Source organism: Saccopteryx leptura, chromosome 4, assembly GCF_036850995.1.
Source record: "Saccopteryx leptura isolate mSacLep1 chromosome 4, mSacLep1_pri_phased_curated, whole genome shotgun sequence".
Classification (NCBI taxonomy): domain Eukaryota; kingdom Metazoa; phylum Chordata; class Mammalia; order Chiroptera; family Emballonuridae; genus Saccopteryx; species Saccopteryx leptura.
In genome coordinates, this window is record NC_089506.1 from 38,926,368 (window position 1) to 38,948,639 (window position 22,272).

Genomic DNA, 22,272 nt, shown 5'->3' on the forward strand with positions numbered 1-22,272 from the left:
CAGATCAGAGTCTTCCTTTCAAATCTGCCTTGATTTCTTCAGAGCTCACGCAGCTTGATTCGTTGTTGCTGTATATAATTGGGGACAGTTGAGTGTTACGGGGTGTAGTGTTGTTGTATACCGTTAGGAACAGTTGGGTGGCAGTGATGACAACCACAGGCCAATGGCATACATAAAATCACCCTCTAACCTCAAATGTGTGACTTTTGTGTGTCCCATTAGGGCCTCCGGGACCAATGGGGCCTCCAGGGCTCCCTGGGCTTGATGGGCTGAAAGGTGACAGAGGAAACCCAGGCTGGCCGGGGGCTCCTGGTTCTCCGGGGCCCAAGGGAGACCAAGGATTCCAAGGCATGCCTGTAAGTTGTCCATTTGTAGGTCTGGTTTCGGAAAAGGATCACAAAACAATATGCGCGTGTGTGTGTGTACATGTGTCACACTCCCACATTCTGTCTGAACCAGTTCCTTCTCTCTTCTCTGTCAGCAGCCATTTTGACACCACAGGAGACAACTAGTAAACGTCTTTTACAATCTAATTTTACAATTACTAGTAAAAGGAAATGTTATACTTACTGAAATCAGTTCAATGTATGGGTTTTAAAATCTACTTACAAACTTGATAGAAAAAGCAAACCTTAGTAACGTAGAAGTATACTGTCCATTCCTAGCAGCTGTCTCTCTCTATACCTTTGTTTATATGCATATCTGTATAAATACACACACATGCACATATATACCTATATATAGTTGACCCTCGAACAACATGAGTTTGAATGATGCAGGCCCACTTATATGTGGATTTTTTTTTTTTTTTTTTGTATTTTTCCGAAGCTGGAAATGGGGAGGCAGTCAGACAGACTCCCGCATGCGCCCGACCGGGATCCACCCAGCATGCCCACCAGGGGGCGACGCTCTGCCCATCTTGGGGCGTCGCTCTGCCGCGACCAGAGCCACTCTAGCGCCTGGGGCAGAGGCCAAGGAGCCATCCCCAGCGCCCGGCCATCTTTGCTCCAATGGAGCCTTGGCTGCGGGAGGGGAAGAGAGAGACAGAGAGGAAGGAGAGGGGGAGGGGTGGAGAAGCAGATGGGTGCTTCTCCTGTGTGCCCTGGCTGGGAATCGAACCTGGGACTCCTGCACGCCAGGCCGACACTCTACCACTGAGCCAACCGGCCAGCGAACCCCGTGCCCCCAGGTTTTGCAAACACTGAATACAGTAATTTTGATTCGTAGTTAGGAATTTACAGATACAGAGGGCTGACAGTACGCCTTGTTCTACTATATTGTTTTATCTAAGGAACTTGAACACCCTCAGATTCTGGTATCCACAGTGGGTCGTGGCACCAATGTCCCTTGGATACTGAGGGAGGACTATCGTTAAGTTTTGGTGGAGTCAAAAGTTATACACAAATTTTCCACTGCACAGGGGATAGGCACACCAACCCCTGCATTGTTCAGGGGTCACCTGGATATACTTGTGATTGTTATTTTGGTTATGACATCTTTTAAAATAAGGTAAAGAAAAGAAACAAGCAGTTGTAAGAAACTATACAATTTTTTACATGTCTAGAAAGGAACTAGAAAAAGTACAACAGTATTGAGTTAGCTAGAACATGAGATAATATTTTTAAAATACATGAATATGATACAAAATATCCTTCTCTAGTGTTTTTATCTTCTTTCCATATTTAAAATCCTTTTTCAGATAAGATTTGAAGCTAATCCTAAAGAAAAATCACTACGCCTGAATGCTAAAGGGAAGTTTCCTGAAGGGTAGTTTGGTGTTGGGAGATTGATATGTTGCCATGACAGATGTTTAGGGAGTTCTTGCTCTGGTCATGGGATGGAGACAACAAAATGTAAGACTTTCGCCTGACCTGGGAACTTACCACATAGGTGGACAATAAGAGGAGGCAAATTGATTCAATTACCTAGTTTAGACACAAATAGGGGTTTTATCATGCTTTTTACATCATTCAAGAACTACAACATAAGACGCCATGTATCTGCAGATACTTTGCAGAACATTGATGGGCTGTCCCAGCTTCCTGATGAGCACTTAGTTGAGAGACTTATTGTTCATCTGAATAATTCCCGACTGATGTTTTCTTTGTGTGTCTAGGGGATTGGTGGCTCTCCAGGAATCACAGGTTCTAAGGGTGAGAGAGGACCTCCAGGAGTCCCAGGTTTTCAAGGTAGGACAGTGAAGGTGATGCCTCTTAAAGACACGTTTACCTATTACCAGAGCTTCTTAACCACTGGCACTTTAATATTGATAGAACCAGTATAATTATAGAACAAGTCTTGTTCTCTTTGAATTAAAAATGCTATTTCTGGGTGGCAGCCCAATTTGTATAATCCTATAAATGGCTATATAAAGACATTCTAATTTTCTTAGTAAGAATCAATGGATTATTTGCATCTTCGTTATTTGCATATCAATAAGAAGTCATGGATTTTGGTCACTCGCTGATTTATTAATGTATTAAGCAACATGTAGGGGGTGCCTGCCAGCTTTCAGGCACTGTGATTTTGGTGAATCAGATACATATGAATGAAAGGTGAGTAAAAACAAGTTTCCAGCTTGCATGTATTTTGTGGTCTATTTGGGGACAAGTGTGAACCAGATTGTAACCAAAAACAGCATCATGTGCCCTTTCACTGGCTGTGACCATTTTACAGTTTGTTTCATGTTTGGAAATGTGACTTTCAAATTCTAGAAAGAAGCATTTCATCAAAAGTTTCATATAGCTGACCAGAAGTAATGTTCTTTTCTCCCATAAGCCTAAATTGGAAATTTTTCAGTCTGTGTGTGTGTATCTATATGCAGGTATATATGTGTGTATATGTGTACATATATAGCCACACATGTATAAGCCACACATGTATATGCATATGTATATAAATACACACAGATGTATGTATGAACACATGTGTGTACATGTAGACATGTCTGTGCATGCACACACATACTTGTATATCTTTTGAAATTCTGTACAAAGACAATCTTCTGCTTTCTTCCAGGTCAGAAAGGTCTCCCTGGTCTTCAGGGAGTTAAAGGAGACCATGGAGACCAAGGTTTCCCTGGAGCTAAAGGTAAGAGAATGTGTTGTATTCGAAGGTGCCTTAGGGATTTGAGGAAATAGGAAAGCTGTTGAACTCACGGGGTGTTTTGTTTTACCTAAGTGAAAAGACTCAAAGATCATTAGAAAATAGTTAATCAACCAAATTATTTGGTAACTTGTCACGATTGCTGTATTTGGCTCATTGGTAGATGTTTTTTTTTATCAGTGGCTTTCCTTCAAAGTCAAGTTTGTTAAATCTCTGACTCAGGTCAATCCACTAGAGAGGGTATGATAGATTCAAGATTCACAAAATCTCACAGGCTCTGAAAGTGAGGCTTGAAATCAACAACTTAACATCAATCATGCACAAAAAAGCTGAGTAAATTCTGGTTAGATAGTAAGTTCTTCATAGGAAAGGGTCTTCCATAGTTTTTCCACCACTAGGAGGCGACAATGAGCAGTGTCGCCAAAAAGCACAGGAATAATTTTGGAAGTAGTTTAATAGTTTAAGTACAGTATGCATCCCATTGTAGTCTCTGCAAGTCAGACCTCATTTCTCAGAGCTGTGTTTACATTTTTACTCTTGTGTTTCAAGGGAGAAAACTAGCAACTGGAATGCAATGAGAAGTGTACTGTTAGGAAAGAAAAGAAATGAGGAAACGTACGCAGAAGGGGTGAGAGAATTAGGGATGTTTGGCTAAAGAAGGGAAGTTGAGGCAGATTGCAGAGTCCTCAGCAAACTCTATATTATTGCACATATTTCAAGACCTGCCATGCAGCAGGATTAAGTTTATTCATCATTAAAAATTAAGACCAGTGGTTATCATGTACTGTGAGGCAGGTTTCAGATAAGTGTGAAAAAATGTTTCTAACTGCAAATGTGGGAGGTATCCAAGCCACAGGAGAGATGCGTAGGAGAGAATGAGCTTCGCCCGCTGGCGTTGTTCACGTGAGGGCTGATGGTAGTCATCAGGAGTCCGGAACCGAGTGGCAGTTTGCATTGAGGATCCCAGTGTCTGGTCCTATCCCGAGGACTCAGGATTTTAAGTGAAATAAAGATGTGCAGACACATGTATGACTCCTGAGGACCTGACGACTTGTGTTTTTGGTAACAATTTTACATCTGAGAAATATTCTGTTTGGATTGGGGTTCATCTTGGACTCGCCTTTTGAATCTATTTCTTCCCTGTATGGTGACAGTGAAATTGATCAGTGGCATCCCTGGTTCCCACAGGTCTTCCAGGCCCCCCTGGACCCCCAGGTCCTTATCATGTCATCAAAGGAGAGCCAGGGCTCCCTGGTCCTGAGGGTCCCACTGGTATGAAAGGGCTTCAGGGACCTCCAGGCCCCAAAGGACAGCAAGGTAAGAACAACCAGCCTTGTAGGGAAGGAGTGGGAGGTCAGGAGGGAATGGGGTGGGATTTCCTCTTCACTCAGTGTCTAAAATCAAAGTCTCTGCTGGGTCATGACTACATAAATACCTATTTGTGTATGATTTTCTTACCTTTCTTTAATGTATAAGGTCTACTGGAAAGTTCTGTCTGTTTCTATCATAACAAGTTCCGACATGTAAGCACGTTTATTTGGCACATGTGTGCCTCTCTATTTTTATCACTTAATGTATACATACTGACGTAGCAAATTAACTAAAACAAAGTTGATTCACGTTAGTCTTATGTGTGAAGCGATACTGTACCTGTGGCTACTGATAAGGTTCATTTACGCCACTGTAATTTTTACGAATTTCAACAAGGAAGAAATGCTACAGAAGCATGTCTGTCGCATCCACCATATTCCCCGGACTTAGCACCCTCCAACTATCACTTGTTTTTGTCCTTACAAAATTTTTTGAAGGGCAAAAAATTCAAAAATGAAGAAGATATCAAACAAGCACTGGTTCAATTTTTCGCATCAAAAGATAAAACATTTTTCAAAAATGGGATATACAGATTGCCCTCACGCTGGCAAGAAATCATTAATAATAATGGCAGTTATATTATTTAATAAAGTTTATTGACGGTAAGAAAAATTTGTATTTTGTTTTATTCCAAAAATGGACAGAACTTTCCGGTAGACCTTATATATCAAAACCAAATAAAGGTTTTGAGTGGACCTAAAAAGCCAGAACAAAATACAGGACTAGTAAGGAACATACAGTCTAATACATCTATGATCACTTAGAAAAACATGGATGAACGGAGCTACATCATCTTTCCCAACTAGGAGATAAGGGGTGGCGAGAAGCAGGAATCTGAAATAGAACTGGTGCTCTCGCAGCTCGTCCAGACTCTACCCAACTGGCAAGGACAGTGCTAATTTCCATTGTTCCCAGACATCCTCATCTAGAATCTTTCTGCTCCTTTGGGCTAAACACTTCCTGTTCTAAGAGCTGTGGGTAAGGGGTGAGTAAAAAATAAAGGAAAATGAAAACTTTTAGAATTGAAAGGTAACATACAAGAAAAGCCAAGTTTAAACTACCTAAGATTAAACTGTATATGTGAAAAGAAAAAGTTATCCACTGTCAATATATTGTTACCTAAAAATTATTTGAGATGCTGGAATATGGCCAAGGGGGAAACACTTGAACAAATGAAAATGTGTCAGATGGCTCCCTCCTCACCACATAACCCGCCTTTTCTGAAACAATCTGCCAAACAATAACAGTGACAGCAAGAAGCCAGGGACAACTCTGAATGCGATGGTGAACTGCCCACCCATTCAAATGTCAATTTGCCAGTCGCCCCGGTGAAATGTGTACAAGGCTTTGCAGGAAGCAGTCATGCGTCTCTGGGAAAACTTTTATCTGCAGTCAGAGGCCTTATGCTTGCCTTTCAGAAAGCTAAAGAGGACATTTCAAAAGGGAAGAAAAAGATACAGCCTACTGCTCTCTAGGACCGGATCACAAATTCTTTTTCTCTTCCTTTAGGTGTGACGGGATCTGCGGGCATACCTGGACCACCCGGTATTCCCGGGTTTGATGGTGCCCCTGGCCAGAAAGGAGAGACCGGGCCCTTTGGACCTCCTGGTATGTTTGCGGCAGCCTCCCCACCTTATTATCCTCTACCTGTATCTTTCGGTTAGAAGCAGGAGTCCCAGGCATGTGGAAGCCTGCAAAAATGGAGTTGAAGATGTTATCTGAAAGACTTCCAAAGAAGTCTGTTTCTTAGAAGAAATCGCATCCTATAGAAGAGCTAACGGGTTGTCATCATTTTTTCTTGGTAGGGAGACAGACGTTGATCAAAGCACAGTGTTTTCCAGATGTTGTTGAGAGAAGGCCAATAGTGCTGGTCCTGTGTGGTTTCCTATGAGGGAAGCAGGTTGCAGCTACAGAAATTCCATTTTAGCAGTGGACTAGGAAAAGCAGATGATAATGCCAATGTTGGCCAAAAGGCCACTGTCTTCCATGGGGTAAGGTTGGTCTGCTTCCCTAGGAAGCGGGAACTCAAATATATCCCATGATGACCAAGATGCTAAAGGGTTTGGGCATCGAGTAACAACAAGGGGCAGAGCCCAGCAGAAGGTGTGTGAACAGCTTCACGGGCAGCAGAGTCCCCAGGGGATGAAAGGACCCACTGCATGGAGCTTTCTCACTGCCCTGTTTCCATGCACAGGCTTTGGGCCAATATGGAAGGGAAGCCATTTTAAAAGGAGGTTGTTTTAATAATTCTATAATAATTCTTTCTTAGAGGAGCCCCAAAAGCTATAGGCATTATATGCATGGAATCATGTCATTTATTCCATTTATTCATATATTTTTTTTCTCATATTTCATTTATTCATTGCACTAAATTTTTTGAGCATCTGCTTTGCTTATAAAACATCTCAAGGTGGTAAGTACAAAGGAAAAGCTAAGACAGCAAGAAGGTGGGTTGTTGTATTTGATTGAAGCCTTTCAGAGGAACTTGTCTGTGACCAGGGAAAGCAATTTCTCTTCTCTCTTCCAGGTCCACGAGGGTTTCCAGGACCACCAGGCCCTGACGGGTTGCCAGGAGCAATGGGTCCCCCAGGCACGCCATCTGTTGATCATGGCTTCCTTGTGACCAGGCACAGTCAAACAACAGATGATCCACAGTGTCCTCCTGGGACCAAAATTCTTTACCATGGATACTCTTTGCTGTATGTGCAAGGCAATGAAAGGGCCCATGGACAGGACTTAGGTGAGACATTTACAAACATGTGGATTCATCCAATACAGATTTGTCAAGTGTGTCAGTGGTGTAGTGCTGTATTCAGTTCTGGTCCTGTAGTTCAGGGTGCCATGAAGACTTAGTTCATGACAAGAGGGCTGAGCCCTATTTTCCTTCATCCTTGCCAAATGATCCAGCAATTTAACAGCTCCTGTGTTACTAATGGGAAACTAAGAAATTATAAAGGCTGAATCTTTGAAATTTTTTTTTTTTTACAGAGAGAGAGAGTCAGAGAGAGGGATAGACAAGGACAGACAGACAGGAACGAAGAGAGATGAGAAGCATCAATCATCAGTTTTTCGTTTTGCATTGCGACACCTTAGTTGTTCATTGATTGCTTTCTCATATGTGCCTTGATTGTTGGCCTTCAGCAGACCGAGTAACCCCTTGCTCGAGCCAGCGACCTTGGGTCCAAGCTGGTGAGCTTTTGCTCAAACCAGATAAGCCTGTGCTCAAGCTGGCGACCTCGGGGTCTTGAACCTGGGTCCTCAGCATCCCAGTCCAACGCTCTATTCACTGCGCCACCACCTGGTCAGGTTGAAAAATTTTTAAATCAAGCTTTTAATCTCTTCTTCAAATTATCAAGTAGGATCAAGATTTCTCAAATACACACTTGAAAGTTTGCATTGACATTTCAAAATAGAGCAGCTTTACTGTGGTTCTTTTTAAAAAAAAAAATCCCATGTTATTCTGTCAAAAATTTTTCTGCATATTCTGAGCTGTGTCCTTTCTATTAGTTTAGATCAGCAGAAAGCTCATGTCTGTCGTCATTTCCTTAGTCCCCTCCAGATATCCTCCACCAGATATCCTCCACCAGATATCCTCCAGATTATTTTTTAGCCTTAGACATCTCTAACTCTTACTGAGCTTGCAGACCAACAGCTATGTTAAGAGCATCTCTGAGTTTTTGGCAAAACTATTGTTACAGACACTGGCCACTGTGTTCCTATCCATTCTACAAGGAACCCCATGTTAAATACTTTCTAGAATTGCCTGACCAGTTGGTGGCACAGTGAATAGAGCATCGGACTGGGACACAGAGGACCCAGGTTTGAAACCCCAAAGTTGCTGGCTTGAGCGCTGGCTCATCTGACTTGAGCGCCAGCTCATCCAGCCTTGAGCACCAGCTCATCCAGCCTTGAGCGCAGCTCAGCAGCTTGAGCGAGGGGTTGCTGGCTTGAGGGGGGGATTGTGAACATGATCCCATGGTCGCTGGCTTGAGCCCAAAGTTTGCTGGCTTGTACCCAAGGTCACTGGCTTGAGCAAGGGGTTACTTACTCTGCTGTAGCCCCCTGGTCAAGGCACATATGAGAAAGCAATGAATGAACAACTGAGGAGACTAAGGAGCCACAACAAAGAATTGATGCTTCTCATCTCTCTCCTTTCCTATTTGTCCTTATTTGTCCTTCTCTTCGTTTCTCTCTCTGTCTCTGACACACACACACACACACACACACACACACACATAAAAATACCTTCTAGAATTCAAACAACCTGCTGTACATAGTTCTTTATAGTTTCTCTTGTGTCTTAATTATTTTACATTTAAGTAAATGCTTATTTACAATCATACTAGTCTGTTTAGTATATTTATTTTTTTCTATTTATAATGTAAAACCATTTTTATTCTCATTTTAATCACTAGGTTGAATATACACTGTTTACAAAAATTAGGTGACATTTTATCACTTCATATTCATTTTGAAATATCCCCTAATTTTTGTGAGCAGTATATCTTTCATTATTAGCCAGCTCAAATCCATTTAGGCAGAAGTAGACAATGAATTTGAAAAGCAAATACTTCATGTTGTCATCTCCCCCTGCGCCTCCAGGCACAGCTGGAAGCTGCCTGCGGAAGTTCAGTACGATGCCCTTCCTGTTCTGCAATATCAACAATGTCTGCAACTTCGCCTCCCGGAATGATTATTCCTACTGGTTGTCCACTCCAGAGCCCATGCCAATGTCTATGGCACCCATCGCCGGGGACAATATCAGACCATTTATTAGCAAGTAAGTTGGGTGTTTGTAAGAGCTGATATGTAATTGAATAAGAAAAATTGCTTGTTGTCTAGATAGAATTTTTTGTATTTCCCCCCAAACATTCACTGCATTGCCATTCAGTTTATTAGTTGTGATATTCAAAGTGTGTAATAAAAATCTGCCATAAAAATATTTGATATAAAAATTAGTTATCCTCTTTAAAAATCTTAGGCCCTATCTGGTTTGCTCAGTGGTAGAGTATTGGCCTGGCTCAGTGGAAGTTCTGGGTTCGAATCCCAGCCAGGGCACACAGGAGAAGCACCCATCTGCTTCTCCACCCTTCCCCCTCTCCTTTCTCTCTCTCTCTTCCCCTCCCGCAGCCAAGGCTCCATTGGAGCAAAGTTGGCCCGGGCGCAGAGGATGGCTCTATGGCCTCTGCCTCAGGCACTTGAATGGCTCCGGTAGCAATGGAGCAATGCCCCAGATGGGCAGAACATCACCCCCTAGTGGGCATGCTGGGTGGCTCCCGGTCGAGCGCATGTGGGAGTCTATCTCTCTGCCTCCCTGCTTCTTGCTTCAGAAAAAAATAGTAAAAAAATACAAAAAAAAGTCGTAGTCCAGAGCCACCATGAGATAATGCCCAGTGTTGGAATGGTACTCTGCCGTGTGACTCAGTGCAGGGAAGGTCCTTCCTGTGAGCGAAGCAGTGTCACTCGGGTTCTCAGCAAACATTAGGACAGTGTCTCCAACTTTTTTCCCTTAAATAATTATCTCCTTAAGGAGCCTCTGAAGACATTTTTTCCCCCTGAATTACCCCCACCCTCATGAAATTAAAAAAAAATTAACTATTTTTAATGGTAGTAAAATACACATAACTTTAAATTTATCATGTCCATTTTTAAGTGGATAGTTCTGCGGCGCCTAGTGCAGGAGCTCAAATATGGGTGTGCAGTGGTCCTCAGGAAATGGTGATACCACTGACGTGCTGTACATCTGTGCCTGACACATAAACAGATTGCACGGATTTATTATATACGTCAGAATACATACGTATTCATATTTGTCTCATATTCCCCACCTCCACCAACTTTTACTGTCTTGGATGATATTGTATGCACTGTGAATGCACGTGTTTGACTGAGTGGCCTCCCAAATTAAGTGCTTTCCATACTAATTAATATCTGGAGTGCCTTTCAGATCCCCAAGAATCTGCCTGGGAGGAAAAAACATGGGAAATTGAAATTATTATGACTGAAAAATACATGATTGTCCTATCTTTGCCTTTTACCTTCTAATTAAAAGCTGGCTCTGTAGCTTTACTCAGAAGTAATAGAAAAGTGGCAAATGAATAAATTTATTTGACTAATAAGCTATCCTATAATTTTACTTTTACACACTAAGATAATAAAGGTTGAAAAGAATAAGACAAGACAAGTTTGCCTTAGGAAAATGAGGGAAAGAAATAACTTAAGCTTTTCTGTATTCCCTTTAAAGCATTAAGCAGCTGTTGAATACCAAGAAAGATGCAGAACTGGCTAAGAAGGGTCCTGCAGTCAGAGGGGCAAGGGAACAGCCTCAGGAGCCCCTGCGTGGGTCCAGCAGTATTGTGGCCATCAGTCACTTGATCACTGTCTGTCTAGGGGAAGACTGCCCAGTTATGGTGTCTGTGGCTCCAGCGTGTGGGAAGGCAGGGCCTGGCAGACCGCAGTCTTATTAAGAGAAACTGTACCATGTAGGGCCCTGGAACAGAAAGGCTGGGAGGTGCCTAACAGACAGGAAAAGCATAGGTTTTTGATCACCTAACATTAAAATCTCTCCAAACAACTTCCTTTGACTTTTCTTTCCAACTATAAGAAAACTTATTTTATGAACCTTAAATGGGAAAAATCGTGCATTACTCTTCCAGAGTGGCACTTTGCAAAACACAGACGATACTTTACAAATGTCAAGGAGGGCCTGTTGACTGTTGTGTTTTGAGACTTTTCTTGCCCAGAACCATGCTGAATGTGTGAGAAGGAAAACTAACTACCTTTGTGTTTTTGTTTAGCTTCCCATGGACAACAGGTAGAGAATATATATTTTTGTTTTCTGTACTTACCTTTTTGATAAAATGAAAATTTGATCTTGATTTGGTGGAGAACACAGGGGCTCCCGCATGCATTTGGAATATTCCAAAAATGGGACTTAAGAAGCCCTGTGTCTTAAATGTGCTTTTCTCTGTGAACCCATTAATTTTAGTAAGAAACCTCTGGTTCTGTAAGCATGAGTTGTTTTAAATCCTAGCACTGCATATTTCAGGCTTTTTATGTCTTTCTATTAACTGACCATAAAAACTCAGTGTGGAGGGGTCTTACAAGTGACATCCTCTAAGCCTTCTTTCTACTCCTTAAGCCGTATCTATCGCACATGTCCTTTTTGTATCAACGCTGCCCATTTCTCCTGGTCTCTTCTGAAGCAGGTTTCCATGGTTACTCAACTTAGTTAGGTTCCCAGTGACTTCTCAGGACTTGCCTGTTTTTTCTAAGGGCTTCTAAGTAATATCTGGCTTTTTAAAGGCAGGAATCATCATAAAACTGCAGATTGTTTAACTGTTGTAGTAGAAAGTCCACTGGTTTGAAAGCAAGAACAGAGATCTCGTTCTGCCTTTGCCACCACTAACTGTGACCTCATTTTCTTCATAAATTATATGGGGACTTAGACTATGAATTTTAAGAGACAGTACATCTCATTAACTCGGTAGTTCTGTTTCCTAATCGCCCATCTGACGGGGGCAGGACCCCCTCTGCAGCCACTTGAACCCCCCTAGCCCGAGAGAGGCTCTCGTTCATGCTGTACTTCTGGTTTTCGTGCCTGGCAGGCAGATGGTGGCAGATGTCTAAGGCCAATTTCAGTAGCTGTCGTTCAGCCGAGCCTTTTAATTCATCTGCATTTGTGTGAAGAAAATAGAAAATTGCACACACCACACACACACACCCAAGTCCATGGAAGATCGAATGACTAATTTAGGCCCTCTTCCCACTCCTCATCCATTTTCATGCAAATGTCCCAGCATAACTAGGTGTAATTATTAACACCATTTATAGTCATTTATCAGCATTAACACTCTGTTCATTTTGTGACTTGAATATCATTATTTTCCTCCTGGTGTTTAATTTTTTTTTTTTTTTTTTTTACAAAACATGATCTCATCATCAAAGGGTTCCCTTAGTTGAGCGGGTCTGAGTCAGAACACTGTGGGTTGTTTTAATTTATTCTTGGGCAGCTGCTTGTGAGGCAGCCTGGTTTGGGAAGTATCTGTCCTGAGGAGGATCTTTGGCACTTAGCTCTAGATTCAGTGAGCCCAATGACAGCCCTGGCCCAGGGCAGGGTCTCATCGTTGGTCTGTTGGCTCAGGGTTGGGAACAAGTCTCCTGAAGGGGGTTCATGTGGACACCCAGCCTCAGGTGCATTATTTGTCTTGACTATTCTAAGTCACTAAATGTATTTCTTATATCTAGAGGATCCCTAGCTAAAAACAAACTGCTGCATTCTGGAAGTGGTAGCACTGGGATTTCACCAAGCATTAATTGTGTTTGCTGAAATACATGCTCATTACTGAAAAAAAAACAGGAAACACAAAAGAGAAAACAGAAGTTACCTGTAGCCCTAGCGCCTCTGGGAGATGGCCACTGTTATAACTTGGCCTTCCCATTTTCTCCCTTTGATAAAGTAGACAGTTAAATCACAGGTGTTTGATGTATTTTAAATTTAATATTTTAGCCCTGGCATGCAGAAGTCCCGGGTTCGATTCCCGGCCAGGGCACACAGGAGAAGCGCCCATCTGCTTCTCCACCCCGCCCCCACTCCTTCCTCTCTGTCTCTCTCTTCCCCTCCCGCAGCCACATCCGAGGCTCCACTGGAGCAAAGATGGCCCGGGCGCTGGGGATGGCTCCTTGGCCTCTGCCCCAGGCACTAGAGTGGCTCTGGTCGCAACAGAGCGACGCCCGGGAGGGGCAGAGCATCGCCCCCTGGTGGGCAGAGCGTCGCCCCCTGGTGGGCGTGCCGGGTGGATCCCGGTCGGGCGCATGCGGGAGTCTGTCTGACTGTCTCTCTCCGTTTCCAGCTTCAGAAAAATACAGAAAAAAAAATTTAATATTTTAGTATGGAGACAAGCTTATAAAACCAATGAGAAGGCCCTAAACCCGAGTTGGAGTCAAGGCAGTGGGCACGTTATTCATCTGATAAACATGTAATTGAATCAGAAAGACTGAGTAAAGAGACTGACGGCAAATAATGGGAAAAATAATGAATAAGCAATAATAATTATAATTTAAAAATCAGAAGAAACTTAAAAAGAATGAACAAGCAAAGGCTTCGTGCTGAGTGTCTGTGTTCGGGTCCCTTGCAGGTGTGCGGTGTGTGAGGCGCCAGCCATGGTGATGGCGGTGCACAGCCAGACCATTCAGATCCCGCCATGCCCCAACGGCTGGTCCTCGCTCTGGATTGGCTATTCCTTTGTGATGGTAAGCATTTTGGGAAACTCCATATTTCCCTGGAGAAGCCACCCACTAACACGCCGCCTCCTCTCTCCGATGCCACCGCCCGTCCAGTTCTGTGGATCACGTTGCTTAGGCCTGTCTTCCATCGGATCCCCAGGAGCCTGGCCTGCTCCGCTGGGGACCACGGTGCTTCCAGTGCCTAGCCGAGTCCCCCTCTTTCCTTGGGAATGGCTGCTCTGGGACTAGGTAGCAGGGAGGACATGAAGACATTTCCTGGGATGAGGTGGAAGAGAAGTGTGCGAATGGGAGGTACAAGTTGCTAGAATACACGAAGCCTTAAGCGGAAGCTTGAGTGCGGACGACAGCAGCAGGACGCTGGCTAACAACACGCTGCGTCCGGGCTCCCGTCCCGGAGCGTGGCCGCCCACACCCTTCACGTGGGAGCAGACTGCGATCCTGTCACCCAGCCGCCCAGGATGTTCCCTTCCCCTGAAAAGAACAGTTAAAACAAGAAACACAGTACCTGTTTGAGGTCCTATTGTAGTTTCTATTTTATTACCTCAATCTAAAGTATTGATTGAGTATGTGAATGCTCTGAAACTGTAAGATGAGGTTATACTAGCGTAGCTCCCGGTAAATGACCCTGCACCAATATGTTCCGCATCACCATTGCAAGCCATTAGACCCACGTGCAATTTAACAACTGTACTAGGAGTTATTCGTTTCTCTCTTTCTCTTGTTAAATTTTCTTTCTTTAAAAGAAAATAGATGATTTTTCTTCACCTTACAAAAGGATATGTAGCGCCTAATCTAGCAAATACAGGATTTTGATTAACCCACACAATTCCATTTAGAAAGTCTGATTTCACGTCAGTTAGTTATAACATCATCTGAACATTTTGGCTGTTGTCTCGTGTCCTAAGTTGGAAGAGGTTTCAGTTTTTCTAAAAAATATGACATAGCGAGAACAGTATTTCTGTAAATTATAATGAAGCTGGCCTGGTCATCCATTTGGGAAGGAGTGGTTGACTGATTTCTGGCGTGGTGTGGAGGACTGCCGTGCCCAGCTGCGCAGCAGGGGTGGGCCTGCAGGCTATGAGCAGTGTGGGCACAGGTGAGTCATGTGGTGGCTGCACGAGGAAGAGAGCAGGCTTTTTGGGAGGGAGCACTCTGGCTCCTCCCTGGGAGCAGTGACGCCCTCTGCTGACTGTGAGTGGGAGTTGCTGACACATGGTCCGTTTGTTCCACAGCACACCAGCGCCGGTGCGGAAGGTTCTGGCCAAGCCCTTGCATCCCCCGGGTCCTGTCTGGAAGAGTTTAGAAGCGCGCCATTCATCGAGTGCCACGGCCGTGGGACTTGTAATTACTATGCAAACGCTTACAGCTTTTGGCTCGCCACTATAGAGAGAAGTGAGATGTTCAAGTAAGTCGGAATGACCCTCTCTCGTAGGATCCTCACCCCCTTTGTGTCTTTTCATTTTAATCATTTGTGACCCACATACCTTCCAGCGCAGTCTCAAAGATCATTATAAAGCAATAATTAGGCATGCTTCTTCCATGTGTAGTAATGAATATTTGATTCTGTTCTATATGGGCAGATAAGCGAGACAATTTTCAAAGGCAGAGCTTAGATGATGGGCTAAGTTCTTCCATTGACTGAAGAACCGTGAATGGACAAAGGTTATCTTCACGTTTCTAGGTGAATCCAGTAAAATATAATTAAAGCACTTGAAATCTTCAAAGAGCATTTTAAAATATATCTTTAACACCCAGTGAGAGGAGAGCAAGTGGCATCCGTTTGCCTTGCGTGTATAAGGCTGAATTTAATGTGTTGTGTGAGTTCTGAATGACTTAACACAACTTGGTTTTTTAGAAATGTGCAAATAAAAATAAATTTTAGTACAGAGGCAGTAGAAATGGAAAGGGAAGACCTTTCTTTTTCCAAAATTTCGCTTTTCAAATGACTGTCCCAAGAGGCTGCCGGCCTTGTTGAAGTTAATTTGGAGCTCAGCCTGGTCCCTCGTGGACAGGAGCACATAATGGGTCCTCAGGCCTTTATTTAGTACCAGTTGCAGCCCCTGTTGAGCAGCTGTGGGAGGTCAGTGGAACCAGAACAGTTACTGTCCATCCCCACAGGTAATGCTTCTCACCCCTGGAGATAAGCCTTTCTGTCTTTTGGAGAGAATTTTGTGGACCTGAGCTTTGACACCTTCTCTTTGTAGCTTATAGATCATAAAAGGTGAAGCAATGCAGTTGCCACTCATAATTCTTTTAAGCATCACAAAATTACCAGGTGCTTAATTGGTAGCTTGTGTGAGACTTTTTAGGCAACTGGAAACTTGATGTCAACTGTACCGGTTAAATTTAACCATAAACTGCTGTAATGGGCCCCTCATGCATGTATCCGCTCCTGGAGCTTTGTGTTAGGGTAAATAAGTAAAAATGGGGGTTATTTTTTGAATCAGTATCCTGGTACAATGAACTAAAATGCATTCTTAACAAAATTAGGTATATGTGGGGTCACTATGATTTTTTCCAAAGGTTGCTATTAAATAAGCAGCCTTAATTTTAGGGCAAAGTATTCTTATTATACTTCTCACAAAAATTAGGGGATATTTCAAAATGAATATGAACTGATCAAATATCCCCTAATTTTTGTGAGCAGTATATCTGACACCTTTGATTTTCATAGAATTTGATTATTTGTCAATTTTAGTTCAGTCTTTTCTTTCATCTAGTCAAAATACGGTAGACTTTTTAGGATCAAAGGAGCATTTGGAATACTAAATGTCCTCCCTCTTTTTGGCTGTCAATCAGACCACCGATATATAAAACCTTCTAAAGTTAAAGAAATATTTTAAGGTCTTATTAAGTTTTCCAGATTTGTTGCTCATTATATCAATTCTACAAATATTGAATGAGCACTTACTGCAGGAGTCCCCAAACTTTTTACACAGGGGGCCAGTTCACTGTCCCTCAGACCATTGGAGGGCTGGACTATAAAAAAACTATGAACAAATCCCTATGCACACTGCACATATCTTATTTTAAAGTAAAAAAACAAAACGGGAACAAATATAACATTTAAAATAAAGAACAAGTAAATTTAAATCAACAAACTGACCAGTATTTCAATGGGAACTACGCTCCTCTCACTGACCACCAATGAAAGAGGTGCCCCTTCCGGAAGTGCGGTGGGGGCTGGATAAATGGCCTCAGGGGGCTGCATGTGGCCCGCGGGCCGTAGTTTGGGGACCCCTGACTTACTGTGTGGGAAGTATTGCAGAGAAGATCGTCATCTTCTACCCCTGGAGGAGTCTGTAATCTAGTTGAGAAGACAGAGTTAAACACTAGTTCAAGGGGGCAGAGCTGCATGGTAGGGAGCACTTGAGACTTTGGAGCTAAGCCGAGGTGGGGTGACTGTAGCTGTGCCTTCACTTTCCATGTGCTCCTGGGTACGACACGAACCTCAGGGCCTGGGGATCGGGAATGCAGGTGATCCTTGCATCATTCCGTGCTCCGTGAGTTAGGAGGGCCATGTGATGCCCCCAGCACGGTGCCCCTTTGGAGTCAGGCTGAATAAATTTGGTTGTGTGTCACGGGGTTGACACCCATCCCTGTCTGACCCCTTGGTGATCTACAAGCAGATGGGAGGGCTAAGGAACTTTATGCCTTTTTTGACAAGCAGTGAAGTGATGGCTGGTGGTTTTCTGTGCTGCCTTTTAGGAAGCCCACGCCGTCCACCTTGAAGGCTGGGGAGCTGCGCACGCATGTCAGTCGCTGCCAAGTCTGTATGAGAAGAACATAATGAAGCCCAGCTCTTAGCTAACATCACAACATGGTGCTACTCCCTCCTCTTCCCCTTCCTCTTTTTTTTTTTTTAACAGCAACGAACCCTAGAAATATATCCTGTGTACCTCACTGTCCAGTAAGAAAACCGTAAAGTGCCTTATAGGAATCTGCGTAACTAACCTACCCTGCTTCGTTGGCCTCTACTTGCTGAAGGAGAAACAAAGACATCGATAAGCTGTCACTAGTGACATACCAAATGGCACTTTTGATGAAATAAAAATATAAGTCTGTTCTACAATCCAGTGCACTGATGTGTGACATGAGAACTCGCATCAGAAAACCAAAGGGTGCTAGGAGGTGTGCGGGGCCTTCCATACTGTTTGAACGCCCGTTTTCATTCTTGTATGATAATAGATCCATTTTCATCCCCTCCCCCCCGATGAAATGTTTGTTTATGTCACTGTCTAGCTGTTTCAAAATTCAGGTCCCTTGGTCTGTACAAATAATAGTCATGTGAAAACAGTGTTTCAAACTTCCAAATGGAATTACGGGCTCAGTGGCCATGTCTTCCAACCCCCAAGTATAAATTGAGGTCTTTCTGCTATGTGTGGTACTATGCAGCTGCTTGTGCAGAGATCACGAATATCCTGTGGAATAAAGATGGTCCAAAAGTAGGCAGAAATTAAATATATATATATATTTTAGTAATTTATATAGATGTCAGCAGTTAGGCAGGTCAAGGTTTTAGTTTCAGTTCCACTGTTAAAATAAAGCTTACATAGTTTCTTCCTTTAAAAGACTGTGTTGTCCTTTTAACATAGATTTTTTAAACACCAGGGTATTGAATGTGAAACACCAACTCTCATTGTTCACCTCCAAACCAAAAATTTCTGTATTGCCAAAACCAAACCCAGGTTCATGAATATGGTGTCTATGATAGTGAAACATGTACTTTGAGCTTATTGTTTTTATTCTGTATTAAATATATTCAGGGTTTTAAACATAATCACAGACTGAATGACTTGACTTCAAAAGCAACAACCTTAAAAGGCCTTCATTTCATTAGTATTCCTCATTCTGCAGCCTGGTGTGAAAAACAGCTCTGTTGAATCAAAATATCAGTATTTTTACATGTAAGCACCTTCAGGCGGCTTCCCTGGCTTTTCAGGAGCTGTGTTCAGACTTCAGCAGGGGAACGAATGGATTGCAGGACAGCAGAATTGGACCACTATGCCTGAAATGACATTTCACTAAAAGTCTCCAAAAACGTTTTTAAGACTACTAAGGCCTTTTATGTAATTTCTTTAAATGTGTATTTCTTAAAATTTCAAATTTGTAATAAAACTATTTGTATAAAAATTAAGCTTTTATTAATTTGTTGCTAGTATTGCCACAGAAACATTAAAAGTTACCTCACAAGCCACTAATAAATTTGCAAGTTTTGCATATGTCAGACCATATTTAATTTGCAGTTCTTCCGAACATGAGTCTCACGGTGGGTGTAATTTACAGGAATTACTACAAAGGAAGAAAAATGGTCTTCTTCCCCCCACCCGTTCTCCTTCCCTCCCTCCCTCTTTTCCCCCTCCCCTTTCACCTGTCCACCCAGGTAGCCAATATCCATTCATCCATCTCTCCATTCATTGTATAAATACCAAGGGTTTGCCACTTTTTAATAACTGGATAGTTGCAAGATAAACAGATTAATAACATACATATTCAACCATTGAAAGTGGTTCTATTAGGGGTTAGAACTGAGATTATAGTTATACAATAGACACATTTGAGGCAGGGGGTTGGAATCTAAGTCTTACTTACAGTAGAAAAGAAATAAGACTGCAAATTTCTTTTTCTCTGGTGAGCTAAGCTTTAGTTTACACTTGATCAAAATATGATCCATGTAGCGCAATGCTACATGTTCAGGAAAAAACTCTATTGATATGTTCTTGATTTTTGTACCCAATAGAGTTGCAGTGAGGATGAAATGGGATAAACTACAAGGATAGCACCACAGTACAAGCAGGAGTTATTAGTCAAGGTCTAGTTTCGGTCACCTCCCTCCCATCGTTGATAAAACTGATGAAAAGGGATTGTTTGCTTTCTTTGATATCATATATATAATAGCATTGAGTAGGAGAGAAAAAAACTAAAGTCATTAGACTTAGTGTCTGCTGAAGTTACTGAGAACTATTAAACACTTTTGTATTGTAGCCATTTTAGAGTATTTTATTTTTATGTGTAAAACTGATTTATCATAAGTTATTATTGAATATTATACACAGTTTGGCCTACATAAGAAAGCACAAAGAAGATAGTATCATACCTTGACTCTCAACATTCAGCTTCTGTACATTTTATATCTTTTATTTTAAAAGCAGTTTATATGTTTTATGTTTTAAAATATCCTACAGTAACATTGACTTATTTTGATGTACAGTTCTATGAATTACAATATATGTATAGGTTCATGTAATCAAAATCAGCACACAGAAGACTTACCTCACACCAAAAAATCCCCTCAAGCTCTTGCTATGTAGTAACAGACATACCTGCCCCCACCCTGGCAACCAACTGCCGAGTGTTTCCCCATCACTACAGATTTGTCTCAAGAATATAATAATAGAGTGTGTAACCTTTCGAGATTATCTTCTTTCACTGAGAATAATGCATTTGACATTTATCTGAGCTTTTGTATGTATCAATAATTTATTCCTTTTTATTGCGGAGTGGAATTACACTTTATAGATGTACCATACTTCACTTATCTATTCACCTGTTGAAGCACTTTGGGTAGTTTTCGGTTTTGGGTGATTATGAATAGGGAATTAAACACTCATGTTCAGGTTTTTATGTAAGCATAAGTTTTGTTTGTTTTTTCCCTTTGCGGTAAGCGGTAAACACTCAGGACTGGAACGGCTGGGTCATATGGTAAGTGTATATTTAATACAAAAAGAAACTGCCAAACTAGTTTCCAGAGTGGCTGCACCATTTTACGTTTCTAGCAACAATGGATGAAAGCTCCACTTGCTCTGCAATGTGTGGCATTGTCAGTATTTATTATTTTTTTAGTTGTTCTAATTAGTATGCAGTGCCATTTAACCATGGTTTTAATTTGTGTTTCTCTAATGGTTAATGATATTGAACATCTTTTTTTTTTTTTTATTTATTTTTTTTATTTATTTATTTATTTATTTATTTATTTATTTATTTGTGGCAGAGACAGAGTCAGAGTGAGGGACAGTTAGGGACAGACAGACAGGAAGAGAGAGAGATGAGAAACATCAATTCTTCACTGAGGCACCTTAGTTGTTCATTGATTGATTTCTCACGTGTGCCTTGATGGGGGGGTGCTACAGCAGACCGAGTGACCCCTTTCTCAAGCCAGCGACCTTGGGCCCAAGCTGGTAAGCCTTGCTCAAACCAGATGAGCCCGCGCTCAAGCTGGTGACATGGGGGTCTCGAACCTGGGTCCTCCGCATCCCAGTCCCATGCTCTATCCACTGCACCAATGCCTGCTCAGGCAATGTTGAACATCTTTTTGTGAATATTTTGGGCCATCAGTATATCCTCTTTTTTGGAATATCTATTAAGTCTTTTTAACATTTTAAAAAATTGTTTCTTTTTATTCTGTCAAGTTTTGAAAGCTCTTTGGGTAGGTATACTGATTGTAAGTCACTTGTTAGATCTGTGATTTGCAAATTCATCCTCCTAATAGTATCTTCCACAGAGCTAAAGTGTTTAATTTTGATGATGTTCAATTTATCAACATTTTTCCATAGGACGTGCTTTTGGTATCTGATTTAAAAACTCTGATTAACCCTAGGTCACTTTTGGCTTGCAAATATATTCTTCCATTCTGTGAATTGTCTTGTTACTTTTTTGATGTCTTTTGATGCACAGAATTTTTCAAATTTGATTAAGTAGAGTTTACCTTTTTTCTTTTGTTGCTCATCTTTTGATGTTATATCAAAGAATCCATTGCCAAACCCATTGTCAGGAACATTGAACATTTTCTCATAAAAGTTTTATATTTTTATATACTATAGTTAGACCTGCAATCCCTTAATTATTTTTAATTGGTGAAATTCACAAACTTAAAAATTTACCACTTTAAAGCGAACAATTTAGTGGCATTTAATATGTTCACAGTGTTGTAAAACCCACACCTACATCTGTTCTAAAACCTTTTCATCACAACCAAATCCAAAACCCATTCAGCAGTGACTCCCTGCCCACACCCAGTCCCCACCCCCTGGCATCACCTTTGACTATGGACTTACCAATTCTGAATTTCATACAATGAGATCATTCAGTATGTGGCTTTTCTTTCACTTGGCTGAATAATTTCTATTGAGTGTATATGACAGAATTTTTATCCATTCACCGATTGATAAATCTTTTGGTTACTCTCAATAGTGCTCCTATGAACATGTACATGCATTTATTTAAGTCCTTGTTTTCAGTTCTTCGGGGGATATGTTTAGGAGTGGAGCTATTGAATCTTATGGTTACTCTATATTTAACTTTTTGAGGGACTGCCTACTTAATTTCCACAGAGGTTGAACCATTTTCCATTACCACTAACAATCCATGATGGTTCCAATTTCTCCACATCCTTACCAACAATTCTTAATTTTCCTTTTTTGATTATAACTGTCCTACTGGTGTGAAATGGTCTCTCATTGTGGTTTTGATTTGCATTTCTGTAATTAGTAATGACGTAAAGCATCTTTTCATGTGCTTTTGGCCATTTCCATATCTTTGAAGAAATGTCTA

At 41.8% G+C, this 22,272-nt stretch overlaps 1 protein-coding gene across 1 annotated transcript in view; it reads left to right on the top strand.

The window, feature by feature from the left end:
* COL4A1 (collagen type IV alpha 1 chain) overlaps positions 1–18,598 on the top strand; it is a 154,255-nt gene extending 135,657 nt beyond the window's left edge. The window contains exons 43-52 of the mRNA XM_066380565.1: positions 223–356; positions 2,117–2,189; positions 3,019–3,090; positions 4,294–4,422; positions 5,986–6,084; positions 7,004–7,216; positions 9,079–9,256; positions 13,614–13,728; positions 14,955–15,127; positions 17,431–18,598. Of these exons, the coding sequence (XP_066236662.1) occupies positions 223–356; positions 2,117–2,189; positions 3,019–3,090; positions 4,294–4,422; positions 5,986–6,084; positions 7,004–7,216; positions 9,079–9,256; positions 13,614–13,728; positions 14,955–15,127; positions 17,431–17,512 (1,268 nt within the window). The 3' untranslated portion in view covers positions 17,513–18,598. The remainder of the gene's footprint in view (positions 1–222; positions 357–2,116; positions 2,190–3,018; positions 3,091–4,293; positions 4,423–5,985; positions 6,085–7,003; positions 7,217–9,078; positions 9,257–13,613; positions 13,729–14,954; positions 15,128–17,430) is intronic.
* Positions 18,599–22,272: the final 3,674 nt, after the last annotated feature.